The sequence below is a fragment of the Panthera onca genome, chromosome B2 (genome assembly GCF_046562875.1).
Source record: "Panthera onca isolate mPanOnc1 chromosome B2, mPanOnc1 haplotype 2, whole genome shotgun sequence".
In the NCBI taxonomy this organism is placed as follows: domain Eukaryota; kingdom Metazoa; phylum Chordata; class Mammalia; order Carnivora; family Felidae; genus Panthera; species Panthera onca.
Genome location: NC_138343.1, coordinates 44,374,172 through 44,387,989, shown reverse-complemented (window position 1 = coordinate 44,387,989; position 13,818 = coordinate 44,374,172). Strand labels below are relative to the sequence as shown.

Genomic DNA, 13,818 nt, shown 5'->3' with positions numbered 1-13,818 from the left:
ATGGGGGAGGGGAAGGAGAAAAAAAAAAGAGGTTAGAGAGAGAGGGAGGCAAACCATTAAGAGACTCTTAAAAACTGAGAACAAACTGAGGGTTGATGGGCGGTGGGAGGGAGGGGAGGGTAGGTGATGGGTATTGAGGAGGGCACCTGTTGGGATGAGCACTGGGTGTTGTATGGAAACCAATTTGACAATAAATTTCATATTTAAACAAAAAAAAGAAAGAAAAAGAAAATACTGACACAAACATAAAAAAAGTAAATTAATTAAAAAAAAAAATAAAGTGTAAGTTTTTCACTGTGGTGAAGCCTAATTATATTCCATTGTATTTTTGTTCTTCATGGTGCCCTTGGTTTTATTAACATGTAGTGTGTTATGCATTTTTAAATTGTTATTTGATATTCTGTAATTTTTAAAATTACCTCTCGTATCTCCAACCAGTTAAGCTGCCCTGGTGTCAGTATAAAGTTATACATTCCGTTCCATGGGATAAAGAACCATCAGGACTTGGAACCCCTCATATGCAATGGTGTTACTCCCAATCTGAAGCTGATGAACAGGAGGAGTGGGGAGGGAGAAGAGTAAAACCCAAAGTGTCTAATTAAAACAATTAATATTACCCAAATTGTCAGCCAGAATGTAAGGGATGGGGAACTTCCATCTGGTGTTAGGGTCTCTCAGGCCATTTCTGGAGTTCTGTGGAAACAAGGCAAAGATGACCAGGAAGGCAATCCTTGAGGCCCCCCTGGCCTCCTCTTTCACTAAATTTTCACACCACAAACAACTTAATCACATTTGTCATACAATTCAAACAACTTAATCACATTTGTCTTCTGATGACCAAAGTGATTGAAGTTCATTACAGACAATTTGGAAACTTCAGAGAAATTATTGAGGACAAAATTTAAAAGACCTACAATTTCTAAAAGTTGAGATAGTCACTTTAAGCATATTGGTGCATTGGGGCACCTGGGTGGCTCAGTCGGTTAAGCATACAACTTTGGCTCAGGTCATGATCTCACGGCTTGTGAGTTCAAGCCCCGTGTTGGGCTCTGTGCTGACAGCTCAGAGCCTGAGCCTGCTTCGGATTCTGTGTCTCTTTCTCTCTCTCTGCCCCTCCCCTGCTTGTGTTCTGTCTCTGTCTCTCAAAAATAGATACATATATTGGTGCATTTCCTTCTCTCATTCACTTACTGGGAAAAATAAGTGAACATGTAATATGGTAATTATAGACTCTTTGTACTGTTTACTTGTTTTTCATCTGTTTTTGTCATCATCGACCACAGTTGAAGCCCCTGTGGGTACAGATGATAGATTAGATTCTTTCATGTCCTCCACAGTGCCCACGCCAGGGCTGGACACAGCAGAGGCTCCCAGTCATAAAAAACAGCCAGTACTGAGGATCGTCATTATGTCCTTAACAGGTACTCACCCTTAGGAGGATGTCCCCTTGAAAGAGGTCCAAGCCTTCAGCTAGATGCAGATTTAAAAATATACATATTTGAGTGAGCATTACTAAAAGGCATTTCTCATAATAAAATTAATCTTTTCCATTGTAAATCTTTCAGTGTTCGTCTTCATGTGATAAAAGTCACTTTGAAATAGGCAAAATTTCCTCTAATTGAGTAAATGTAAACAACCCATAAATATCATGTCTTATCACATCCTTGGTCTCATTTTGGAAAAAGAAACCTGGTCCAAGAATCTTAAAAGTAAGCAATGAATTAGAAGGGATCTTTTTGATCATTGACTCCAAATCTCTCATACTTGAGGAAGGCACAAGGGAATCTTAAGACAGGAAGTAAGGCACTAGGTGGTCAACAGTTGAGGGAGCTTGAGAACTCCTGACTTCCTTTTCAAGGCACTCTCTGCTATTGTTCCATCCTTCTTCATGACTGTAGGTAAATGGGTTGATTTTTCTCTGCCCCATGAATAAACAATGATACTCTCCAAAACCAAATTCAAGATAATGCCCTTGCAATAAAGACCAGGCAAATATGGATAAATCCACTCAAACTGTATCTCCAAATATCTATCAGGAGCTTAGCACGATAAAATTTCTCCCTGATGGTATCCTTTGAGTCTGGCCTCATTGTGTTTCTGAAAATAGGATTCTTAAAAGGGAAGACCCTTGTGGGGAAAATTATGAGCACGTAAAAGAATGTCTCTTCTTATCATAACACTCATATTTGATAAGCAGCCTCCCCTGTAAAACACAAAGGACTTCAAACAGGGTCGGTAGATTATTTCATTGTGAGAACAGTTCCTGATTTACAGCTGGGAAACCAAGCTAGAGAATTATCACCATAGCCTCACATGGTAACAGAGGTCCCATGTGACAAAGCTGATGGCTCATTCATGATAAAGGACACCCCTGGGGTTGTAGGTATTAGGAGAAGCTGTGGTTTCACTTCCTAATGACTAAGGCTACCCTTGTATCATCCCTTTCCCCATGCACACATCTCTTTTTTTTTTTTTTTAGTTTATTTATTTATCTTGAGAGAGAGAGTGTGTGTGAGGGACAGAAAGAGAGGGAGAGAGAGAAAATTCCAAGCAGGACCACACCATCAGCACAGAGACCAGTGCAGGGCTTGAACCCATGACCTGCAAGATCGCGACCTGAGCTGAAGTCAAGAGCCAGACACTCAACCAACTGAGCCACCCAGGTGCCCCTCCATGCACACATTTCCTAACCTCCATAAGCCTAACCTATGTATACAATCACAGCACAATTAAACAAAAACAAATAGCAATGACACGACTGCCTCATCGGCGTAGAATTGCCTTTTTGATAGGGGTAGTATGTGCTGATCTATCCCCTCTCTGCCTTAGGCATGTCATGAACAAAAGCATACATTTCCTGACACCTGGTTTGGATTAGGGATGCAGGTGAGAGCTGGACTCTTCCAGAGTGATATGAACAAACCCATTCAGACCTTGGCACCCAGGCTGGTCAGCATAGATGAGGTCATGGAGGTGTGAGAGAGTAGAGCAGTTGGGGGGAGGAATTCTCAAAGAAGCACATATCCCTTAAAAAGAAGCCTCAGGGGGCGCCTGGGTGGCTCAGTCGGTTAAGCGTCCGACTTCAGCTTAGGTCACGATCTCGAAATCTGTGAGTTCGAGCCCCGCGTCGGGCTCTGGGCTGATGGCTCAGAGCCTGGAGCCTGTTTCAGATTCTGTGTCTCCCTCTCTCTCTGCCCCTCCCCTGTTCATGCTCTGTCTCTCTCTGTCCCAAAAATAAATAAACGTTAAAAAAAAAAATTAAAAAAAAAAAATTAAAGGTTAAAAAAAAAAAAAAAAAAAAGAAGCCTCAGGAGATTCACTACCCAAGTTGCTCGTGCAGCATATACTTATTAAGTGCCTAATGTGTCCTAGACTTTGTTCTACCTGCTGGGGTTGTAACGGAATAAAACAAAGCCCTCAAGTAGGTGATATTCTTGACTGGGGAGGGAGGAGAGACACACAAATAAATGAACTTGAGTAGCAGATGGTGAAAAGAGCAATAAAAGAAAAAAAGAACAACAGGGGGAAAGTGTTGAGGCAGGGGAGGGTTCACATTTTATAAAGGATGGTCAGGGGAGGCCTCCCTGAGAAAGTGGCATTTAAGCAGAAATCTGATGGAATGGGGAATAAAGGAAGAGTATTGAGGGCAAAGGCAACAGCAAATAGAAATGAGGAAAGCCTTGATGTCTCAGAGCAGCTTTCCAAACTTTAGCCTGAGAATCCCCTGAGGGCTTCTTAAACACAGATGGTGGAGCCTACCCTCAGGGCTTCTCAGTCAGCAAGTCTGGGGCAGGGCCCGAGAATTTTCAATTTTCATTTCTAATAAGTTCTCTGGCAATGCTAATGCTTCTGGCTGGGGGACCACACACTGAGAACCACCTTTGTAGAGGAATAGCTATGAGGTCAGGGTGGCAGGAAAATCCAAGTAATTAAGGGAAAAAAGTAGAAAAAAAAAAAAAGAGAGAGATCAGACGGCTGGCTAAGTTCAGCTCTTCTCAAACTCTAATGTGCAGGGAATCATCTGGGGTCTGTAAAAAGGGAGGTGGGGGTGAGACCCAAGATGCCGCATTTCTAGGAAAGCTCTTAGGTGGTTCAAGTGATACTGACCTGCAGAACACATTTGGGGAATCAAGGTTCCAGGGGCTTTATTCTGTGTTGGACAAGATGTCAACCAGCACTGGTCAGTGTTGGAAGATTGGAAGTTTGGATAAGAGAAGTGACATGGCCCGAATCATATCAGAAGGAGAGCTCTGTCTACTTTGGCAGGAAGAGCGTTGTGCAGGGTGAGGGCAGGAAGGCAAGAACAGTTATGAGGCCACCGCAAGAACCTGGCCAGACCCAGATGCCTTAGACCAAGACAAGAAAAGGGAAAGTGCTCAAAAGTCACAACTCGTGATATAATTTGATGGTAGATCTAAAAGCATTTGCTGATAGATGGTGTGCATGTTGGGAGACAGATAAGAGTTGGGGCAGCTCTGAGGATCTGAGCCTACTGATCCAGACGGGGGGAATTTCTTTAAGTGAAATGAAAAGTCTGAAAAAAAGCAAATCTTGGGATAGAAAGGTTAAATTGTGAGGCATGGAGACAAGATAGGTAAAAAGGTAACAATTTCCAGTGTGTGGTTTCTCCCGAACAGTTTTTGTGATGTAGGATCCGGCTATGTAGCTAACCCTAACAATCCTAGCAGCTTGGTTGGAATGACCTAAAGAGAGAAAAAACCCACATGGTAAAATTTCTTCATTGGAGTCACACAGCTCAGAGTGGGTGGTGGAGATGAAAACAATGGCTCTAAGATAAAAGAATGATCTTGTCTAGAAAAATAAGGATGTGATAAGGAAAAAACTCTAGTGCCAGCCCTGTTTTAAAATACAGCCGATCCTCTCAGGTACTTACACCTTGATCGCCTGACTAAAGAGAGATGATTTCATGCCTGACTCTGAAGTCTTGGGACCCGTTCACCCATTTACCTTACCAAACTATTTCTTTAAAACTATTTCAAGCTTTTCCAATTATTTGTCAACTAGCCTCCCTTTCCTGTAAATGGGACAAAGCCACGGAAATTCGACCTTTAGCTCTGGGTTTTTCCAGTTTTGTAGTCTGCAAATAGCACTGGGTTGAGTTAGAAGAACTGAAGTGAGCCCCATCATTGCCATCTGTGATCTGGGCAGATCACCTCCACCACAAGGAGCTTCCTGTCCCTTCTCGCAAAATGAAAATTAGCGCTTACTCTATTACAGGATTTGGCAATCAGATAGGAAAGCTCTTGATAAGGTATTTAGGATCATGAATACCTGTTTCCCACCGATCCTAACCAAACATACCCAGAATGTAAAGGGCTTCTCCTTCATTTTAGAAACAGAACAAGAGAGAGAAAAGCTTCTCTCTCCTCTTGGTAACGGACCAGATTGCTGGAGTCCTTCAATAAAAATGTTTGTAGCCAAGATGTTGAAATGGAATACCTTTACACTCTTCTCTAAATCCTAAGCAAACAGGGGTTAATGAATATGACACACCAGTAGAGGGGCTGGGTCCCCACCCCCACTAAATATAGCCCTAGGCATATATTACATGTACATACAAAAAAAAATATATATATATATATATATGTATATGTATATATATATAACAAGCAGAATAATCATCTACTTTTCTTTCCTTTTTTCAAAATAAAGACAGGAACACTGAAATTTTTGTAAACAAAAATCATGTTATATGTTTCTAAATCCATGGAGCACTCACTAGTTTCTCTAGAAAATGTGGTCTCTCATTTCCATTTTTCAGCAACGTAGCAAATTCCAATGAAACACCAATGGACATTTCTCCCCTAAAGTTACCCAATACTCTATCATGGAGATAAGAGCTGTTCAGCAATTGCATCATAAGATTTAAAATTATTTCAAGGCATTAATAATGCAGAAATTATACCCACCAAAATTGATTTCTGAAATATCCCTCTGTTCATCAAAATCTTCATCATGCACTGTTAAAAGTAGGGAAAAATTCTTATTAATCTTGCTGAACAAAAGAAAGTTCAGAAACACTCTCTATGCATTTCAATTGATTCTTACCATTTCCTTTGGAGAGATGTTTAATCTGGAAGAAAGAAATATACAGAAAATGGATAACATATACCAGAATTAATATTTCTGAACACTCATAACCGAAGAACTCTACTTACAGATACAGCTGCTATGTGGGCACAAAACAAGATGAAAGACAGAACACAAGTGGATCTAATCCAAATCATTGTTGCAAGTGAACACATTTAGCAAATACACCTTGTGATAAATACTTTTCGGACCTTGCCCTGGCCGTCATTTTAGAAACTTTGACCCTCACATATGTACTGTGGCATTAAAAAAAAGGAGCCAGAGGAAATATCATTGATCCTTTTAAGAACAGATACCAAGTTTAACATAAAATCTCCAGCTCCCCAGACCAGGGAAAGGTTTGAAAAGGATAATATTGAGATGAATATATAAAAACCTGTAACATTTCTATACACCAGCAATAACATTCCTATATAGCAGCAAAAACTGTTCATGTAATATAACAGATAAAAAAACCCATTCCACAGTATAAATCAAAACAATCTATAAAATATCTATAAAGTACTTAAATCCAATAAAAATAATTAAAATTTTATGGAAATGTTTTGAGCAATTATCAGACGACATAGATCTATTCATACACACACACACACACACACACACACACACACACACACATTTATATCTATAAAATATTCATGAATGGGAAGACTTCATGTAATAAAGATGGTCATTATTTTGATATTTGTCTACAAATTAAATGATTTCCAATAAAAATCTTGCCAAGTTTCTTGTGAAACTTGATGAACTGACAAACCCTTTCTGAAATTTACATGAAAAAGTAAACTTCCAAAAGTAGATCAGAAAACTGAAAAGAAAGAACAAGGAGAAAGAACTGCCCTAATGGAATATCAAGAATTTTTTGAAGTTATAGTAGAGAGTGGGTTATTGCCAAAAAAGAGAAAAATTAGTCTACAGAATGGAATAGACTATCAAAACAGATGCAAGACTATATGGGAATTTCACATGACAGGAGCCAAAAAGTCCATAGGGAAACTTTAGTCTTTCATAGTATTGTGGGGACAACAGCATTTCCATATGAGGAAAAAATTAAATTCATACACCATTCATACACACACACACACACACACACACAAACTGAATAGATGAAAGATGTATATACAAAAATCTAAACTTTGAAAAAATATAGGAAAAAATGCTTTTAACCTTGAGATCAGAAAATATTGCTTAACAATAAAAAAAATAACATATAAAGCATAGTAAGTTTGACTATATCAGGATTTAAAATTTTTGTGACAAAAGACACAACAGTATAGTTAAAAGATCAGCCACAGATGGCAGAAGACATTGATACTGCATATAATTGAGTGAGAGTAAGTTATCCGGGGTATATAAAGGAATACCTACAAATAAATATGAAATAAAAGAGAGAGATGATCCGAGAGAAACACGGGCAAAGTATGAACACAAAATTCACTACAAACCTCCCAAATGTGCAATAAACATGTAAAAAGATTTTCAACCTCACAAGTAATCAGAAAAATATCAGTTTTTTTTTTAATGTTTATTTATTTTTGAGACAGAGAGAGAGCATGAACGGGGGAGGGGCAGAGAGAGAGGGAGACACAGAATCGGAAGAAGGCTCCAGGCTCTGAGCCATCAGCACAGATGCCCAACGCGGGGCTCGAACTCACGGACCGTGAGATGTGACCCGAGCGGAAGTCGGCAGCTTAACCGACTGAGCCACCCAGGCGCCCCGAAAAATATCAGTTTAAATAACAATGGATGCTACCTCAAGCTCAGATTGGCATAAATGAAGAAGGCTGGCCATACCAAATGTCAGCAAGAAAGTGAGAAAATAGGAAATCTTACACATTGCTGGCAAACCAGCAATCGATGCTCTAAGTTGAAAGGTGCATAGTTTACAAGCTAAAAACTCCACTTCCAGTTATATACTCTAAATAGAGATTCACAGACATGTATACAAAGTACCATATAACGAAGTACCATATCATTGTGGGTTGTTGTTTTTTTTTTTTTTTTGTAATAGTAAAGAACTGGAAAAATGTATTTATACTGGGAGAAAGAAAGTATCAGTCATGCACGGATAAATGTTCAACAACCAGATCTCAGAGGGAACAAGCTTTTACGTGTAGCGTTCGTTGATTTCCTGGCTGTAAATATCACTACCATGGTTCATTTCAAGCTACCAACACTATGCCACCGAATGCAGTGTGGGGAAGAGGTGTGCAGTATGGGCTGTACCTGCCCCAGCACAGGACTGCGTATATTTACATGCCCTCCGACTCTTGCATGCAGGAGGTATGAGAGTCTCTGATATCAGCAATCTTCAAGGTCCAGGGCCTGCCTGTCTCCATCTCAGACCTACTTTGTGGGCAGGCGGCCCAGTCCTGTGGTCAGAAGAGCACTTCCTGTCAGAAAAGCATTTCCTCAGGCAGAAAGTGGGCTTCCGGAGCAATAAAACAGGAGGCATGACAGCCCAGAGTCAGCCTTGGATGGGCAGAGATCTGCGACGGACTTCCTTGTCACTGCAGCCATCGAGTGTGCGGTCGTAAGGGCGGGTAGAGAACCATTGCCCACACTCTCGAACCACGGGAAGCCACCAGTGTTCTCAAAAAGGACCCGAACTTGCCCAACGGCTAAAGATGGCTTAGGTCAGCAAATACAATCTTGATGATTAAAAAAGGGGGGTGGGGAGGGACTAGATAAACAGGAGACTTCATGAGAAACATAAACTTTGTGAGAATAATTGGCTCTGAGTATAAGAGAGGAAAACACAGGAGGCTTTAATTTCTTAAATGTATGGTTTAATTTTTCTCAAATTTTGAAGCAATTAAAAGAATGAATATTTGTTTGTTCTGAAGCCAGGAAGCAGGGGTTTAGGACTTTGCTATTTGTTTTCTAAAGAAAAGGGCAACACTCTTGCCTTGGTCCCCCTCCTGCTAAAATCTCTCCTGTTAGCTTTTCAAACAGGCAGTTGCGGGGCTGTTGAATTCTCCCCACCTTTCCCTGCCTCCCGATGTGCATTTATCGTTCCCTTCCTTCTTATCCTTATCTAAACGATATACTCTAACAACGGCTCTGGGAATCGGATGGACAGGAACTCAAATCCCACTTCTGCCGTTGACTAGCTGTGCCATTTTGAGCACCTGCTTTCCGTGTGTGAAATGGACAGCAGTGCCTAGTTAATGAAGCTGTGTAAGGATTGAAAGATAACCTACGGAAACCACAGGTACCGGAAACCTAGGAAGCGCTCAGTGAGCTAGAGCTCTTTCCCACCGTACACACTGCCTTCTGGCAAAAGACAGGCCGTAAGAACACGAAAGCCCAGCATACTCCTTGCTCAGCCGAACATCCACTGATGGGATCATAGGTCTTCGGCAGACACAACCTGTCTCTAACGACTTTCTTTTCATGATCTTGACTGCGGCCGTTAATCAGTTACCAGCTGTTTGCAGTCCTAGGCACTTCATGTCCCGGAATGTCAAGTGAGCAAGGCTGGAGTCTTAAGTCCCAGGTTTAAAGAGTTTATGGCTTTGCAGTTCAAAGCTAGATCAGGCGCTCCACGGGGCAAGGGTCACATTTTACTTTCCGTACCTGCTCCGGTGTCTAGCGCACAGTAGGCACTTTGTAATCGTGTGGGATGAAATACAGTAAGATGGGATTTTCTCTCAAGCTATTGGGTACAGCGGTTTGCTTTGATCCCAGGGAGGACGTTTCATAAACTGACCGATTGAGAAAGTGCTGTGACGATTGGAAGCGAAAAGCCAGTGGCAGGTGGGGCCAGGGAAGCCGTCCCCCGTTGTCACACACCCTCTCGCCTCGTCCAAGCGGAGGCCAGGACGCCCCTCCAGACCGGCAAAGTCCTATCCCCCCAGGCCCTTCTCAGGGATGCTCCCTGCCCTCTGCCTCCTCCACGTGCCCCTTTCTGCTTCACTCACCGAGCTTGCCCTCAACAGACTATCAGTCCATCGGTTAACCTCTGACACAACTGCCTTTGCTGTTCCTCCAGGCGATCGACGTGTAACCGGGGCTCAAAGGTGCTCAGGGCAAGAACTGGCAAACTGTCGAAGTGAGCGGCAGCAGCAACCGTCGTGTCCACAGCTTTTACTGTGGGCCAGACGCTGTTCCGCGGATCTAAAGTATAGCTATTCCTTGAATCCCCACAACAATTCTGTGAAGCAGGCACTCCTCTCATGCCCATGGTACAGACTAAAACACTGACACAGAAAGATGGAGGAACCTGACCAAACCCACAGGGCTCCTGGCAATGTTCCTAAAATACCACCTGTGAGTCAGCTGTTTCTACCTACAGCTACAGCCCAGGCGAGAGGCTCGGCCATCAGGCCGCAGCATGTAGGGCCCCCATTCCAATAGCGTCCGTCTCCAACCTTTTACTAAGAAGACTTAGCCGCTAGGAAAACAGCTATAGTATCTTTCAAAAGCACCCTGGAAAGTCTTTTAAAGTACAGATTCCTGGGGCACCTGGATGGCTCAGGCAGGCAAGCCTCCGGCTCTTGGTTTTCGGCTCAGGTCATGATCTCGAGGTTCGTGAGTTCAAGCCCCGCATCAGGCTCTGTGCTGACAGGTGTGGAGCCTGCTTGGGATTCTCTCTCTCTCTCTCTCTCTCTCTCTCTCCCCTCTCTCTCTCTCTCCCTCTGCCCCTCCCCTACTTGCGCTGTCTCTCTCAAAATAAATAAATAAACATGGCTGGGCCTGGGACTTGGAAATTCTAATTCAGGTCAGGGGTAAGAGCCAGGAATCTACCTGAGGGTGAGAGCCAGGTAGTCTATGGAAGACACTCTGATAAACAGGACCCTGGGGAATTGACAATAACCAGATGCTTCCATTCTGATTGTGGTTAGTAGTTAGCTTATACCCGGTTCCTTTTTTATAAAAAAAAAAAAAAAAAAAAAAAAAAAAAAAAAAATCAAAAGATCATAGCAGCCTCCAGTTTTTCCTAGCAGGGACATATACAATATTAAGAATTAGAAAGATCTTTGGTGCAGAAATCCACTTCAGAACACGTCCAGGAACAGCCTCTCTGGGGTGCAGCTTGAAATTTTGCATTTTTAATAAGCATGACGGTGAACCCTATATGGAAAATATGAGACCCACTGATCTGTGCAGGCAACTCCACGTTGCCCTGTACCAAGACCAATCCCAGTGGCCTCCACTGGAGAGCCAAGTAGAGACGTCCTACTATCCTGGGCACTGAGACCCCTGATAAGCTACTCTCTGTATCCAGGTCGGCATTCAGTGGGTTTGGTTTCAGCTTTTCCTCCTTTGTAGGATTGAAAGAGCATACAGTCACCCATCTTTCATGCTGTGGGGAAGAATCAGACAAGAGACTTACTTTTCTGTTTGCCGATTCCCTTCCTACGTATTGAAGTTGAAACAGACTCAGCGGAAAGATACAGGATTGCCCCTGATTTTAGGAAAAATCTATAACCTCTGCTAATTACAAAGATCATTACTGCCCAAGAGGCCAAGTTAGATCATGGCATCCAAGAGGAAGACCAAACACATGGAATTACTGAGTAAAGGGAAGACACTCTTGGGATGGGCTTTCCTTTAAAAGGAAACGTGATTCTAAAGAGGAAGAGTTCCGTTTTCTAGTGCCAAATGACAAAAGTAAAACAACTGAGCAATAAGTTTGATGTCCCTTATCCAAGGGAAATAATCCACAGATGGGGGTGGGGGGGCACTGTGGCTCACGAACAGTGGCGTGCTCCTCCCGAGGGATTTTGGGCAAGAGCATGTTCCACAAAGCATTGGAAGTGGCAACACAGAAACAGGGCATGATCGACTGGGGTCGCATATCTGACCTTATTTAGATCGAGGAACAAGAAATAAGCATAAAGCCTGAGGTCGGCTTGGTGGCTGGGGACTGGTTGACTGGATACATTGCATTTCTGGTCACGTGGAGCATTTACAGGATCACAGAAGTTCCGTTTACTGGGCAAGAGTGGCTCCATCTGGGCTTGGAAATTTATTTCGACACTACTGTCCTTGAAGTTAGGGTACAAAGAAACAAGCTTAAATTGCAAAAGGGATGCTTAATTATTAGATACAAAGACCTTCCTGGTCATCTGAGGATTTTGGGGCTCTAAAGCGTTTTAAGGAGGGAGACAGTGTTAGTCATTGAGAATAACACCAAAGCTACAGGGTAGGGTGAGTCACGCGTGGACAGATGAAATTCTTCAGAAAGAGATGCTGTCGGAGAAAGAATGGGTGAGGCTTGGCTTGAGGATTTTTCTTTGTCCTGGGAGAGGTCATTCAGTTTCAGAGGTCATTTAATGGAAGCAAGATGATGGTAAGTCACACATGTAACTCAATCCAGAGAACAAGAAGGTCAATCATTTTAGAAGACAAATGGGAATTATAATCCCATTTCCCCTTGAAAACCACAAAATTGTTTTGGGGACAGCAGATTCTCTTATGCAAGTGGTCATCCCCTATTTTCAGAGCCAGTTGCAATATCTGACACCTTAATAGGAATCTGAGTTAGCACAGGGGGAAAGTATCAGGAGGACCTATGTGGGGGCATTACTGGAAATTCTGAGACTAATTAATCTCAGTAAATAGATGAGCTAAGAGGTCTTCCTGACATTCATCTTTCAGGTCTGCTCACATTCGTATGCCAAATCAAATTTTTAAACACAAATTCGTCTTCTAATTACCAATGGCGAGAGCAGGAAGACTACAGTGGCAGCCACTTTGCAAAACACGCGTGAGGACAGCTCTGCACAAACATGCAAGCAAGGATGCCAGTCACTGATGTCCTGTGAATGGATGGGCTAAGTGACGCTACATAACAGGAAAGGAAGAAAACTAGCCGTCCCTTAGGTTTTTTAATAGAATTTCTGGGAAGAGCACTTTGCTAACTGCCTACAAAGTTTCCTACCTTGAGCGCCATTTCTTCTTATCCAAATAAGAGCAATTATGATGATACTAACCAGATGACTTATTAGGCACTTATGACCTGGCACTGTGTAAGATGCTTTACATAAGCCAATTCATTCAATTCTCATAGCAATCCCATAAGGTAAAAACTATTGTCCTCATTTTATAAGCCTGAGCTCAGAGAGGTTGTATATAGTACCCAGAACCTGAAAAATACCAAAATAGAGAAATGAGCTTAGTAATGTGGTTCTCTTTCCAGGGCAGTTTCCTTCTTAGCTGATTAGCTAGACCACCATATCGGGTTCATTCATTCCTTTGTTCATCCATGCATTTGTCCACAATTCCTTTATTGAGCACGTCCTCTGTGCCAGGCATTGTCTTAGGCATTGGGAAAACACCCGTGAACCAGACAGACACTGTCCTTGCCCTCATGGAGCTTAGATAGATGTGAACATCATGGGAAGGCAAGCATCTCTCAGCGTTACTAGTAGATCCCAAAGTAAAGATGGGCCAAAGGGAAATAGATGAACAAATCGTGATGTATTCATTGATCACATAGATCACAGCAGACTTAGACTAAAATAAAATAGAATGCACAATAAAACACTGTCACCATTGAGTACTCCTAAACAATAAAAAAACAATTGGACTATTGGCACACACAAGAACATGGATAAACCTCAAAAGCGTGATGCTAAGCTTTCAAAGTCAGATACAAGACCATATGTTGTATGATTCCACTTATATAAAACACCAGAAAAAGCAAAACTATAGTAGTAGAATCCAAATCAGCAGTTGCCATGGACCAAAGGATGGCAG

General features: G+C 42.2%; 1 protein-coding gene across 1 annotated transcript in view; it reads right to left on the bottom strand.

Moving 5' to 3' along the window:
- Nucleotides 1–10,297, bottom strand: part of MEP1A (meprin A subunit alpha) — a 40,899-nt gene extending 30,602 nt beyond the window's left edge. The window contains exons 1-4 of the mRNA XM_060617187.3: nucleotides 10,055–10,297; nucleotides 5,931–6,045; nucleotides 1,430–1,470; nucleotides 618–693 (exon numbers count right to left, since the gene is read on the bottom strand). Of these exons, the coding sequence (XP_060473170.3) occupies nucleotides 618–693; nucleotides 1,430–1,470; nucleotides 5,931–6,045; nucleotides 10,055–10,297 (475 nt within the window). The remainder of the gene's footprint in view (nucleotides 1–617; nucleotides 694–1,429; nucleotides 1,471–5,930; nucleotides 6,046–10,054) is intronic.
- Nucleotides 10,298–13,818: the final 3,521 nt, after the last annotated feature.